Raw genomic sequence first — 15,138 nt, forward strand, 5'->3', positions numbered from 1 at the left:
CCCTCTGTTCACTGCATGCCATATATACAGGAGCTTTGAATATCATTCACAGCCACTGAATGTAAATACTTGTGAAGCTTTTATCGGTGTATACAGCACATTACCCGAGGCTTGCAAAGTGTGAGCCACTAAGGTTTGTGCCGACTCTTGTTGGCTTTGTAATGAGTTCCGAAACACATAATTCACAGACTGTATATAAACAGTTTAAAAAACAAGCCAAAGGGCAATGTTTGGAAATTATCTGTTAAATTACTTTAACTGTGGAAAAGGTCTAATAGTGAGAGCTGTTGTAGTTTGTGTTGTTGAAGGTCAGCTGACCTGTACATCTGCATTCCTTTGGTCTTGCTAGTGTTACAAACAGTATTGATTAATCATATTTTGTATTTAATATTGCATTTTTTATTCATTATTAAATGTGACACCAATCAGTCTTCAGAGTGGTTTATTGCTGTTACTCACAGACCTTTATAGAAAAGCCAGTCTTCTCTACAAAGACATTCTAGCTTCATGCATAATATACGAGCCATCTATGCGTTTACAAAGTTCTTTAGCAAGCAATTGAGAAATCCTTATGAATGTTTCAGCTAGTTCTAAACTTATCAGGACTCATCGCAGTCTCCATCCCATGGAATTTCAGAGGACGTCTTCTATTAAGAGGTTCTGAGAGTAACCCTCAGGTGACACTCACTCACTTCGCTCTCGCGGCTCTCGATATTTCCAGCCGATGTAATCGAAGATGTCCTTTTCACTTTCCACAGGCAGTGGTTCCCCTGGCACTCCTGCAGTTAACACACAGTAGGATGTTAATCATACAGACACCATTCTACTGAACATTTCTTTTCATTCATCTGTGGGGCGTTGCTGGCTGGGTCAGCATTTATTGCCCATCCCTAGTTGCCCTTGGAGGGCAGTTGAGAATCAACCACATTGCTGTGGCTCTGGAGTCACATGTAGGCCAGACCGGGTAAGGACGGTAGATTTCCTTCCCTAAAGGACATTAGTGAACCAGATGGGTTTTTCTGACAATCAACTGTGGTTTCATGGTCATCAGTAGATTCTTAACTCCAGATATTTTTTATTGAATTCAAATTTCACCATTTGCCGTGACGGGATTCGAACCCGGGTCCCCAGAACATTAGCTGAGTTTCTGGTTTAATAGTCTAGTGATAATACCATTAGGCCACCGCCTCTCCATAATCAATTGAGGATGAAGGTGGGCATTTTTTTACAATATTAAAGCTAAAATAAAGACTAAAAATAAAAGCTACCTCAACTTTAATCCCCAGCAATTTATCAGCATGAATGAGATTCATTAGGTCAATAATTCTCTTCCCCCTCCCCGAAGGGTGCTGTTAGACACAGGGCATACCACCAAGGTGCATAGGAACTTGTGGTGCCATGCTCAAGTGGGTATTCTTCATGACTGAACCATAACTAATGGAAAGTTGTGTGGGACATGACAGCTGAGCCCTGATGGAAGTGGCCCTACAAATAGTGGACGCATTGGTGATCATTTTCCAGCATTCTACAGACTCTGGAAGAGTTCCAGTGGATTAGAAAGTATAGACTCCAGAAGAGTTCAAGTGGATTGGAAAGTAGCTAATGTAACCCTGCTTTTTTTACTCTGCACCCACAGTAATGTGGTTGACTCTTATTTGCCTTCTAGCAAGTCACTCAAAGAACAAAGAACAAAGAACAATACAGCACAGGAACAGGCCCTTCGGCCCTCCAAGCCCGCGCTGCTCCCCGGTCCAGGATTGAATCCTGAATCCAGGATCCCCGCCCAATTTTCCAGCCTATCTACATCCTAATATCCTATCCACCGAGCTGTCCCTCACAGCTACGATGCTTTGTTCATCACAACCTATTAACTCACCCCCACCCCCCCCATTCCAGACCATGTGATCTCCAGGGAGAGGCGAAAACCCAGAGTGAAAACCCCAGGGCCAATATAGGGAAAGAAAAATCTGGGAAATTCCTCTCCGACCCCCTAAGGCGATCGAAACGAGTCCAGGAGATCACACTGGCCCTGATCGGAAAATGCTTCCCAACCCTATTCATTTCCACTTCTGCTTTACGAACACCATCTGAATTCCCTGCCCCCGAGACAGGTTCCCAACTATCCGCAGTCTCGCTCTGTACTGGCACCAGCAAGATGATCATAGAATGAAGCCTTGAAACGAGAAACAAAGAACAATTAGCATGCGCCGCTCCCTGGTCCAAACTAGACCACTCTTTTGTATCCCTCCATTCCCACTCCGTTCATATAGCTGTCTAGATAAGTCTTAAACGTTCCCAGTGTGTCCGCCTCTACCACCTTGCCCGGCAACACATTCCAGGCCCCCACGACCCTCTGTGTAAAATATGTCCTTCTGATATCTGTGTTAAACCTCCCCCCCTTCACCTTGAACCTATGACCCCTCGTGAACGTCACCACCGACCCGGGGAAAAGCTTCCCACCGTTCACCCTATCTATGCCTTTCATAATTTTATACACCTCTTTTAAGTCTCCCCTCATCCTCCGTCTTTCCAAGGAGAACAACCCCAGTTTCCCCAATCTCTCCTCATAACCAAGCCCCTCCATACCAGGCAACATCCTGGTAAACCTCCTCTGTACTCTCTCCAAAGCCTCCACATCCTTCTGGTAGTGTGGCGACCAGAACTGGACGCAGTATTCCAAATGCGGCCGAACCAACGTTCTATACATCTGCAACATCAGACCCCAACTTTTATACTCTATGCCCCGTCCTATAAAGGTAAGCATGCCATATGCCTTCTTCACCACCTTCTCCACCTGTGACATCACCTTCAAAGATCTGTGGACTTGCACACCCAGGTCCCTCTGCGTCTCTACACCCTTTATGGTTCTTCCATTTATCGTGTAGCTCCTCCCTACATTATTCCCACCAAAATGCATCACTTCGCATTTATCAGGATTGAACTCCATCTGCCATTTCCTTGCCCAAATTTCCAGCCTATCTGTATCCTTCTGTAGCCTCTGACAATGTTCCTCACTATCTGCAAGTCCTGCCAGTTTTGTGTCGTCCGCAAACTTACTGATCACCCCAGTTACTCCTTCTTCCAGATCATTTATATAAATCACAAACAGCAGAGGTCCCAATACAGAGCCCTGCGGTACACCACTAGTCACAGGCCTCCAGCCGGAAAAAGACCCTTCCACTACCACCCTCTGTCTTCTATGACCAAGCCAGTTCTCCACCCATCTAGCCACCTCCCCCTTTATCCCATGAGATCCAACTTTTTTCACTAGCCTACCATGAGGGACTTTGTCAAACGCTTTACTAAAGTCCATATAGACAACATCCACGGCCCTTCCTTCGTCAACCATTTTGGTCACTTCTTCAAAAAACACCACCAGGTTAGTGAGGCATGACCTCCTTCTCACAAAACCATGCTGACTATCGTTAATGAGTTTATTCCTTTCTAAATGCGCATACATCCTATCTCTAAGAATCTTCTCCAACAACTTCCCCACCACGGACGTCAAGCTCATCGGCCTATAATTACCCGGGTTATCCTTCCTACCCTTCTTAAATAACGGGACCACATTGGCTATCCTCCAATCCTCTGGGACCTCACCTGCGTCCAGTGACGAGACAAAGATTTGCGTCAGAGGCCCAACGATTTCACCTCTCGTCTCCCTGAGCAGCCTTGGATAGATTCCATCAGGACCTGGGGATTTGTCAGTCTTTATATTCTCTAACAAACCTAACACTTCCTCCTTTGTAATGGAGATTTTCTCCAACGGTTCAACACTCCCCTCAGAGACACTCCCAGTCAACACATCCCTCTCCTTTGTGAATACCGACGCAAAGTATTCATTTAGGATCTCCCCTACTTCTTTGGGCTCCAAGCATAAGTCCCCACTTTTGTCCCTGAGAGGTCCGATTTTTTTCCCTAACAACCCTTTTGTTCCTAACGTATGAATAAAATGCCTTGGGATTCTCCTTAATCCTGTCTGCCAAGAACATTTCGTGACCCCTTTTTGCTCTTCTAATTCCCCGTTTGAGTACTTTCCTACTTTCTTTGTACTCCTCCAGAGCTCCCTCCGTTTTTAGCTGCTTGGACCTAACATACGCCTCTCTTTTCTTTTTGACCAGTCCCTCAATTTCCCTGGTTATCCACGGTTCTCTAATCCTACCCTTCCTATCCTTGAACTCAATTGAATCAAAACTGCTAAATGTTTACTAAAAGGAACAACCCAGACATATAGCTCGGCATTGACCTGGACACTGGAAATGACAATGGCAAATCCAGCCCTGTTGACCCTGCAAAGTTATCCTCACTAACATCTGGAGGCTTGTGCCAAAATTGGAAGAGTTGTCTTACAGACTAGTCCAGCAACAGCCTGGCATAGCCATACTCACAGAATCAGACTTTACAGATAATGTCCCAGGCGCCACCATCACCATCCCTGGGCATGTCCTGTTCCACCTACAGGACAGGCCCATCAGAGAAGGCAGAATGGTGGTATACAGTCAGGAGGGAGTTGCCTGTACACAAGAAACAGGACGAACCCAACCGAACCATTTACTGCCCCATCAGTCTACTCTCGATCATCAGCAAAGCTATGGAGAGTGTCATTCACAGTGCTATCAAGTGGCATATACTTGGCAATAACTAGCTCACTGACACTCAGTTTGGATTTTGCCAGGTCCACTCAGCTCATAACCTTATTACAGACTTAGTCCAAACATAGACAAAAGAGCTGAATTCTAGAAATGAGGTGAGAGTGACTGCTCTTGACATCAAGGCAGCTTTTGATCAAGGTTAGGTGTCAAGGAGCCCTAACAAAACAGGGGGGAAATTCTTCACTGGTTGGAGTCATAACTAGCACAAAGGAATATGGCTGTGGTTGTTGGAAATCAATCACCTCGGTCCCAGGACATCACAGTAGGATTTCCTCAGGGTCATGTCCTGGGCCCAACCATCTACAGTTGCTTCATCACTGACTTTCACTCAAAGTCAGAAGTGGGATGTTCACTGATGAATGCAAAAAATTCTGCACCATTCGCTATAATCAAGCAGCCGGTGCTACATGCAGCAAGACCTGGATAACATTTAGGCTTGGGCTAATAAGTAGCAAGTAACATTCACGCCACATAAGTGCGAGGCAATGACCATCTCCAACAAGAGGGAACCCCACTATCTCCCCTTGACATTCAACAGCATTATCATCATTCAATCCCTCACTGGGGGGACACCATGGACCAGAAACTGAACTGGAGCCAGCCATAGAAATACAGTGGCTACAAAAACACGTCAGAGGCTGGGAATTCTGTGGAAAGTAGCCACCAGTTTAAGAAGTGTATTTAATTAATGCAAATAAAGGTTTCGTACAAAGGGTCTGATATTTTTAATGGGATGCTCGCAAGGTTGGCTTAAATTTCTGAAGCTATGTACAAGAATATATTATGTTTCACTGAAACGTGACAGAAATTAGATACAAAGTTTATTGATGCTTTGACATAATTTAATGCAGCACCTGCAATACCTTCAGGGGAAAAGACCATCTTTGAAACCATAAGCCAATGACTGGAAAACAATCATTTTAACTACTTGTGCGTTTATACCCGGCAAGTTCATTTTGTAATTCCCAAATGCATTTGTCCCAGGTCTCCATCATGACTTTCTCTGAGACACAATGATGTTATTCTGCAATGGATCCCTGCTACACATTTGTATAAAGGCATAATTTCCACTGGGGACTGAAAGATATTCCAGAGTTAACAATTTAGGATGCAATCGTACGACCTTGTCCCGCCCGTTGTTCAGCAAGCTGAGATGGTAAGATTGCATGAGAGGCTTAAAATTGGGTTTGCGTCTATTTTCTCGCCTCACACAATCCTGTTTTGCTGGCGAAATCGGCTTCTCGCCCTGATTTTAATATTAATGACATGATTAACATGTCATTAGCGAGTCCCGGACGCTATCGTTTGGGCTCACTTACACTTACCCCCTCGCTGGCCGAGCTTCACACTGGTGAGAATCGCAACCGGTCTCCATCAGAGGAGACCAGACGTGATGGCCTCGCTGGACGGATCGGAGGCCATTGAAGTCCCTAGTAGTCGGCGGCATAGCCGGACAGTGCCCTTGGGACTGGGCCACCTTGGCAGTGCCCGCCTGGAACTTGGCAGTGCCTACCAGGCACCAGAACCGCCAGGGTGAGACGACGTTGGAGCTCCACAGGAGTGAGGGAGAGGGAAGCTCTGTAAGGGGGAGGCAAAGGGGGAGCTCTGTAGACAGGGGGTGATCGGCGGGGAGAGAGGGAGCACTACAGGGCTGGTGATCGGCAGGCGGGAACTCTGCAGACGGGGGGAGTGATCAGTGGGGGGGGGTGGGGGGGGGGAGCTCTCTGCAGATGGGAGTATCAGTGGGGTGAGAGTTGTGCAGGGGTGGTGATCGGCTGGGGGAGGGGTAACTCTGCAGATGGGGCGGGGGGGGGGGGGGGGGGTGGACGGAGGGAACCAGTACAGGGAGCAATCAGTGTTTGGGGGGTAGGGGACACACACGATATCCATGGGGCAGGTGGGGGGGAATGGCAGGAGATCTCCCAGTTCACTCGAAAATCAGGGCACCTGCACAATGGCGCCCCAAGCTTTTTGCAGTCGGCTTCACCGGTGAGCTTAGGTTCCCCCCCTTACTGGTGAGAATCGCAACGGGGCTCTTTTATGGACCGAGTGCTGTAAGATTGAGACTCGCTGAAAAAACCGGCACCATTCTCTCCCATTTTCTCGCTTGTTCGGCACTCAGAATTTTTTTTGCAAGACTGCACTGTAAACAGCTTTTATCTGTAAAAACTTCTCATATTTCTGCTCTACTGAAGACTTCAACTCTTTTATTACAATTACAGATACAACTGATAAATTCTCATGCAACAACCCAATACTGACTCCTTCCAAAGGGAAAGGTATCGGGATAACGCACCAACATCAAGAGGCTTTGCACTCAGTTCAAGAATGGCATTGCCAAGCGGATAGTTAACAGCTTGCCTGACAGTTGTTGACTTAATTATGAAATCTTTTAATTGCTGCGAGGTGAGAAGAATATATCTTCTGAAATTTAGAAGAAACAATTTAGCAAAAATGATTATTCACAAAGAGCCCATAAGAAGTTAAAAGATGCAGTGTTTGGACAGTGTAGTACATTTTAAATTGAGTCTGGGTAAAGATGCAGAAATGCCCTTTAGCAACTGCCTCCTTTATTTCATTAGGGAGATATTTATATTGAATACAATTATAGGTTAGTGAGCAGTTGTGAATCCAATGCTTCTATTTTTGTTGAAACCAAAACGTTTTGTGCAGAGAGAAAGGCTTTCCAATTACATCTCATTATGGATGTGCCTCTGAGATTACAGGGCTCTGGAATATCGGATCCACTAATTACGAGTCAACAAAACTCATGTCAAAGTCTGCAAACAACACAGCACAGATCTGCAGTCCAAATGAATTCCATGGGCGGAATTCTCCCCCAAAAAACTGTGTTGAATTCAAGTGAAAACTGGAGTAATTAACACTGTTTGTTTCAGTGGGAGTTCAGAGAAGAATCTCCCACACTCTGTGTGGGAAGCCTCTAGTGTGGATATCATTAAATTTCAAGGGGCAGGGTCTATCCCAGCTGGAAGGGCTGAAATGGGGGCGCTGAGTGGGCTACTGTGCATGCGCCGATCTGTCAGTGCCGAGATCAGCGCATGTGCAGTGGCCCCCTACAGATGGCCTCCCAATTGCTGGCCAGTTCGATCACTGGCCAGTTGCGTAACCCCCACTCTTCTCCCCACCCCCATGGCCCAATCGCTGGTCCCCCCGACCATTTCTGGGTCCAGCCCCCCTCCCCCCCCTTCTTCCCAGTCCGCCGCGATCGCCAGCCACCTCCCCCCCCCCCCAGCAACCATTGAATAAAGAACAATAAATTAGCAGAAAGAAATTCTTGCCAGGGGGCACCTTCGCACTGCCCATTGGGCATGGGACAGTGCCAAGGGGGTGGAGCATATGAGGGTGGGGCTGAGGGGGTGGGGGGGTCCTGCTGCCACTGCATAGGCATTGGTGGGGGAAGCAGGGAGGCCAGAGATCAGGGCAGGCTAGAGGAGGGGAGGTCAGCCAGGGGGTGTGGTCAGCCTGCTGGGGGAGTCGGCACTGCGGGAGTGTGGGGCTGGACTGCCGGGGAGAACCGGTGGTGGGGAGAGGGGGGCCTGGAGTACAGTGTGCAGTTTTGGTGTGCTTATCTGAGGAAGGATGTTTCTTGCTATAGAGGGAGCGTAGCAATGGTTTACCAGTTTGATTCCTGGGATGGCAGATCTGTCATTTGAAGAGAGTAAGTCAGCTAGGATGATAGCTTTGGAAGAATGAGAGGGGATCTTATAGAAATTTTAAAATTCTAACTGGATTTGATAAGGTGGATTCAGATATAATGTTCCCAATGATGGGTGAGTCCAGAACTAAGGGTCATAGCTTGAAGATAAGGGGTTATCTCTTTTAGGACTGAGGTGAGGAAAAATTTCTTCACCCAGAGAGCGGTGAATATATGGAATTCATTATCACAGAAAGTAGTTGAGGCCAAAACGTTGTGAGATTTCAAGAAGAAATTAGATATCGCTCTTGGGGCTAAAGGGACCAAGGGATAACGTTGGGGGGAGGAGGGGTGCTGGGAAACAGGATCAGGATATTGGATTTGATGATCAGCCATGATCAAAATGAATGGCCGAACTGGCTCGAAGGGCCGAATGTCCAACTCTTGCTTCTATTTTTTATGTTTCTACATAAAGAGCAAGAAAGTAGCGGAGGCTTTATGTTGGCTGAGAATCAAAATTTCCTGAATTTGCTCTTCAAAGAGAAATTTGGTGTTGTACAAAGTATCTGCAAGTCTCACCAGTAGCGTTGAAGACAGACTTAGTCTGTAATCAGTGAAGAAAACTGAGATTCAACTCTGATTTGACACTGAAAAAGTGGTCGGCTGGGAGTTGAATTTATCTCTCCACGTATAAAGATGCCAACATGCTCTCGACTGTTTGCAATTAGATTCCGACTTGTAATATTACACCAACATTGTCCCTCTATAATTGCGAAAAAGTGAATTCCTCACTACCGAGTGATAAGATTTCCAAATTAGGTTACTGCATCGAAGTCAAGGAGGCTAAAACTCAAGTTTGCAAACTTTTTTAAAAAGTTTTTTTAAAAAGTTTATTTATTAGTGTCACAAGTAGGCTTACATTAACACTGCAATGAAGTTACTGTGAAAACCCCCAATCCCCACAACTCCGACATTTGTTCGGGTACACAGAAGGAGAATTTAGCACCTAACCAACACGTCTTTCGGACTCATAGAAATCATAGAAACCCTACAATGCAGAAGGAGGCCATTCGGCCCATCGAGTCTGCACCGACCACAATCCCACTCAGGCCATATCCCTACATATTTTACCCACTAACCCCTCTAACCTACGCATCTCAGGACACCAAGGGACAATTTCAGCATGGCCAATCAACCTAACTCGCACATCTTTGGACTGTGGGAGGAAACCGGAGCACCCAGAGGAAACCCACGCAGACACGAGGAGAATGTGCAAACTGGCGCAGTGCTAACCACTGTGGCACCGTGCTGCTCTTTAATTGGTTGTTCATGCACTCTAAGCATTTCAAAATAGAATTAGTACAGTCAATAACAAATGAAACAACTCAATTTAAAGTGTGAGCAGGTGTAAAAGAAAGTGAGCAAAACTCACTGCTAAAATGCCCTTCCTTCTGAATTCCAGCATTTTTCAGTGGGAGCACAAGTAGGATCATCGAAACAGGAGTAGGTCATTTAGCCCCTCGAGCTGTTCCACTGACATTCAATGGTTGATCTGTGACCTAACTCCACAAATCCATCATTGCACCATACCCTTGAGTACCTTTGATAAATACAAATCTATTGATCTCAGATTTAAAATTAACAATCGATCGAGCATCAAGGGCCGTTTAAGGTACAGAGTAGAACAATATCCAAAGTGGTTATGCTGATGACGAACAGGGCTGGATTGTTATGGAGTTGGGAAGTCTCTGCAGCCTGTTAAAAATGGTGGGGAGGACCCGGTTGCGGAGGACTCGCCCAAATTTCTGAGAGATCCAGTTTTTGCTGGTAGGGAACAGGGGACGGGATGTGATTCACCCAACAACCCGTTTATCAACATTGGATTGGCCTGCTGGTTGGAAGAGTGGACTTACACAAAATTATGCAGGAACCTGGGTGGAAATGTCTGCTACGAGAGGACACAGGTTTAAGGTGCTGGGGGGTAGGTACAGGGGAAATGTTAGGGGGAAGTTTTTCACACAGAGGGTGGTGGGCGAGTGGAATCGGCTGCCGTCAGTGGTGGTGGAGGCAAACTCAATAGGGTCTTTTTAGAGATTCCTGGTTGAGTACATGGGACTTAATAGGATGGAGGGTTATAGGTAGGCCTAAAAGGTAGGGATATGTTCGGCACAACTTGTGGGGCTGAAGGGCCTGTTTTGTGCTGTAGTTTTTTCTATGTTTCTTTCTATGTTTCTAACCTCCCAAAAAGTCTGAGAATGAGAAGTAACCCATGAAAGAGACTGAACCCGAGAAGATGAATGTGGTGACAACTAATTAAAGCAAAGAATAATAGAAGGATGGTCTCCAAGTTCCAGGGTCTGAGAAGAAGGCATCTGTGGAAGCCGAGATCAAAACAGCCCAGGAGAGGCCATAACACCACTGGAGTCTTGCACACAGAATCCCTCCAGGGCAGAAGGAGGCCATTCAAGTCTGCACCAACTCTACGAAAGAGCATCTTTGATTTGATTTATTATTTTCACTTGCATTAGTATACAGTGAAAAATATTGTTTCTTGCTCGCTATACAGACAAAACACACCAAACATAGAGAAGGAAAGGAGAGGGTGTAGAATGTAGTGTCACAGTCATAGATAACTAGGGTGCAGCAAAAGATCAACTTAATGCGAGGTAGGTCCATTTAAAAGTCTGATGGCAGCAGGGTAGAAGCTGTTCTCGAGTCAGTTGGTACTGGTATCTTTTTCCCGATGTAAGAAGGTGGAAGAGTGTATGTCCAGGGTGCGTGAGGTCCTTAATTATGCTAGCTGCTTTTCCAAGTCAGGGTAGGAGACTGGTTTGAGTGATGGACTGGGCTTCATTCACGACCCTTTATGGTTTCTTGCGGTCTTGGACAGAGCAGGAGCCATACCAAGCTGTGATACAACCAGAAAGAATGCTTTCTATGGTGCATCTGTAAAAGTTGGCAAGAGTCGTGGCGGACATGCCAAATTTCCTTAGAAAGTAGATGCGTTGGTGGGCTTTCTTTACTATAGTGTCGGCATGGGGGGACCAGGACAGGTTGTTGGTGATATGGACACCTAGAATCCTGAAGCTCTCGACCATTTCTACTTTGTCCCCGTTGATGTAGACAGGGGCATGTCCTCCACTACGCTTCCTGAAGTCGATGACAATCTCCTTCGTTTTGTTGACATTGAGGGAGAAATTATTGTCATCACACCAGTTCACCAGATTCTCTATCTCTTCCCTGTACTCTGTCTCGTCATTGTTTGAGATCTGACCCACTATGGTGGTGTCATCAGCAAACTTGAAAATCGAATTGGAGGGGAATTTGACCACATAGTCAAAGGTCTATAAGGAGTATAGTGAGGGGCCGAGGACACAGCCTTGTGAGGTACCAGTGTTGAGGATGATTATGGAGGCGGTGTTGTTGCCTATCCTTGCTGATTGTGATCTGTGGGTTAGGAAGTTCAGGATCCAGTCGCAGAGGGAGGAGCCAAGCCCCAGGCCGAGGAGTTTGGAGATGAGTTTCGTAGGAATAATTGTGTTGAAGGCTGAGCTGCAGTCGATAAATAGGAGTCTGACATAGGTGTCTTTGTTATCTAGATACTCCAGGGTTGAGTGCAGGGCCAGGGAGATGGTGTCTGCTCTGGACCTGTTGCAGCGGTAGATGAACTGTAGTGGATCCAGGCAATCTGGGACGCTGGAATTGATTCGTGTCATGACTAACCTTTCAAAGCACTTCCCTCCACCCTATCCCCATAACCCTGTGTATTTACCATGGCCAATCCACCTAACCTATACATATTTGGGCTGAGAAATGCATCTCAGCCTTGTCTACATGATTGTTTTTGATCCCAGGTATTTCTTTCCCAATCTTAGCAGAGCTATTTGAACTCAGCTGAGATCAAACAGACAGCATTTTGGTAAGTCCAAGAGCCGCAGTGTGGAAGTCATAAATTGATGGATAGATGTAAATGCCCTTGAACAGTGTATAGGATCGTTATAACAGCCAATATCTGAAAATTTTTAAATGCCACACTCTCTAAGCTTAAAAAAAGGCCGCAACTATAAAAACCTTCTGCTGGACTGCTTTGATTTACAGGTTAGAATAAAAAAAGCAGTGACTAGTCATGCAGTTTCAACAGAGCTCTTTATTGATATTTCCCCAAGGACTATCATGATGTCATTATGAATGCCTGGCTGAGTTGCAAAACCTACAATTAACTCCAGTGGAGGGTTCTGACTTCACAGTTTGTTAACAGCAAGCTGTTAAAGGATTAATTGTCTTTGATATGGTATATAAATAAAAGTTTGCTTTTCTGAGAGACTGACTGCTTGAGAAGATTTAAAAACATTGAATGGATTTTATGAATGGGCTTTTTCACTATCAAGTGTGACTGCAAAATGCTGTTAATGTTGAGACTTTTCTGATTTTATCGACAGAAATGCATACTGAGCTAAGGTCTTGAGAAAAGTATGCAGTTCCTTTAAGCATCATACTCATGGGCAGGGTTTTCCACTGCTCCCATGACGTGTTTTGCAGCAGTGGAGGTGGCCCGCCATTGGTCAGCGGTGGGATCTTCTGGTCCCACTGTTGCCAACGGGGTTTCATCGCTGACAGGACCAGAAAATTCCGCTGGCGGAACATTTGGAAAATTCCAGCCACCGCATTTGCGACTTTCCCTTCCCACTGGGGCGGCACAGTAGTTAACACTGCTGCCTCACAGCGCCAGGCACCCGGGGCTCAATTCCCGGCTTGGGTCACTGTCCGTGTGGAGTTTGCACATTCTCCCCGTGTCTGCGTGGGTTTCCTCCGGGTGCTCTGGTTTCCTCTCACATTCTGAAAGACGTGCTGGTTAGGTGTATTGACCCGAACTGGCACCGGAGTGTGGCGACTAGAGGAATTTTACAGTAACTTCATTGCAGTGTTAATGTAAGCCTTACTTGTGACATTAATAAATAAACTTAAAAAAAAACTTCTGATCATATTTTATTAATGAATTTGATAATTAAATAAAAAATAGAATAACCACCAACTCACTGGAAGCAAAGCCATGAGAGATTTTATATGCACACACACAATATAATTATGTACTGCCACAATATTTTATATTGTGCTGCAATGTAGTTGACTCTCAAGTGCCCTCTGAACAAGGGCAACTAGGATGGGTAATAAATGCTGGCCAGCCAGTGGTGCCTATGTCCCACGAATGAATAAAAAAAAAAAGGTTATCTTGTTCTAAAATGGGGTAGAGAGTTATTTAAAGCTCTTAAGCAGTGGAAAGAATCTAGCTGTGATGGTCTTCTAATAGCTGGGAATCACAAACTCCAAGCATTTTCTCAACTTGGTCTTCAAAGCAGTGTTGTATAAATGATCTGAAAGCCTCGCCAGTAGAGTTGATGACAGACTTGATAATCTGTAATCAGTGTAAAACTGGAGGTTCAGCTCTGATTTGACACCAGAGAAATGGTTGGCTGTGAGCAGAGTTCATCTTGCCAAGTGTAGGAAAATACATTCTTGAAATGTCAACGTGGTCTTGGCTGGTTGCAATTAGATTACAGTTTGCAATATTGCACCAATAGCAAACCTTTTCGTAAGGGCTAACCCACTACAAAGATTAATATTTTGCCACCCTGTTGCATCAAAGTCAAGTAGCCGTAAACTTCCACGATAATGAACTTATTTTTACTCCATAATTAAAACCATAACATACAACAAGGCAAGTTTACCGAGTTCAGTCCAAAAAACAGAAACGTGAAGATTCAGTATTTTATTAGTCAGTTGAACCCTACTTCTGTAGTATAACAGAAAAGTTCCATTGGGTGGGATTTTCTGCACGTCCCCGCAATGTGTTTCGCAGCAGTGGTGGTGACACACCATTGGCCACTGGTGGGACAAGAAGATCCCGCTGCTGTTAACAGGGTTTCCCATTCCATGTGTTCATTATTCATAAATTCATTATTGGATTTATTGGTGACTTTCTTGTATTTATGACAACCCCACTAGAAACATAGAAACTCTACGGTGCAGAAGGAGGCCATTCGGCCCATCGAGTCTACACTGACAACAATCCCACCCAGGCCTTATTCCCGTAACCCCACATATTTGCTCTGCCAATCCCTCTAACCAACGCAACCCGGGACACTAAGGGGGAATTTAGCATTACAAATGCACCTAACCTGCACAGCTTTGGACTGTGGGAGGAAACCGGAGAACCCGGGGGAAACCCACGCAGACATGGGGAGAACGTGCAAACTCCACACAGACGTGCAAACATTTACTCTATACACCAAACCCTTGATTATCCTAATGACTTCTATTAAGTTTACCCTTCAACCTTCTCTTTTCTGGGGAAAAAAGACAGATACCACTTGACGAAGGGACAGAAAGCAGAGCACAGGGATTTGAATGGCTGCCTTTCAGACTCAGGAAAGGCATTCTCCATATGTTAATGTTCTTTATTTGATTTGGATTAAGGATGTGGACTTTGGATATGCAGGGCATAGTTTCAAAGTTTGCAGATAATATCAAACCTGGAAATGCAGCAAACAATGAGGAGGGTATTAACAGACTTCAGGAGGACATCTGTAGATTACTAAAATGGCAGCAATGCACCAGATGAAATTTTGTGCAGAGAAGTATCAATTGATACATTTTGGTCGGAAGAATGAGGAGAGGCGATGTTAATTAAATGGTTAATTTTACCGATTGTGTGGGCAAAGAGAAGCCTGGGGTGTATGTACACAAATCTTTAAAGGTAATTGGATTAGTTGATAAGTTGCCACTATATCATTTGCAAACATGTGCTTTAGCGTCAGCCATGGCACAGTGGGT

General features: G+C 45.3%; 1 protein-coding gene across 1 annotated transcript in view; it reads right to left on the reverse strand.

Annotated features, from left to right (window-relative positions):
- Positions 1–425: 425 nt before the first annotated feature.
- The window catches only part of polb (polymerase (DNA directed), beta), a 112,142-nt gene continuing 97,429 nt past the window's right edge, over positions 426–15,138 (reverse strand). The window contains exon 14 of the mRNA XM_078239319.1: positions 426–779. Within this exon, the coding sequence (XP_078095445.1) occupies positions 685–779 (95 nt within the window). The 3' untranslated portion in view covers positions 426–684. The remainder of the gene's footprint in view (positions 780–15,138) is intronic.

Source organism: Mustelus asterias, chromosome 22 (assembly GCF_964213995.1).
Source record: "Mustelus asterias chromosome 22, sMusAst1.hap1.1, whole genome shotgun sequence".
Lineage (NCBI taxonomy): Eukaryota > Metazoa > Chordata > Chondrichthyes > Carcharhiniformes > Triakidae > Mustelus > Mustelus asterias.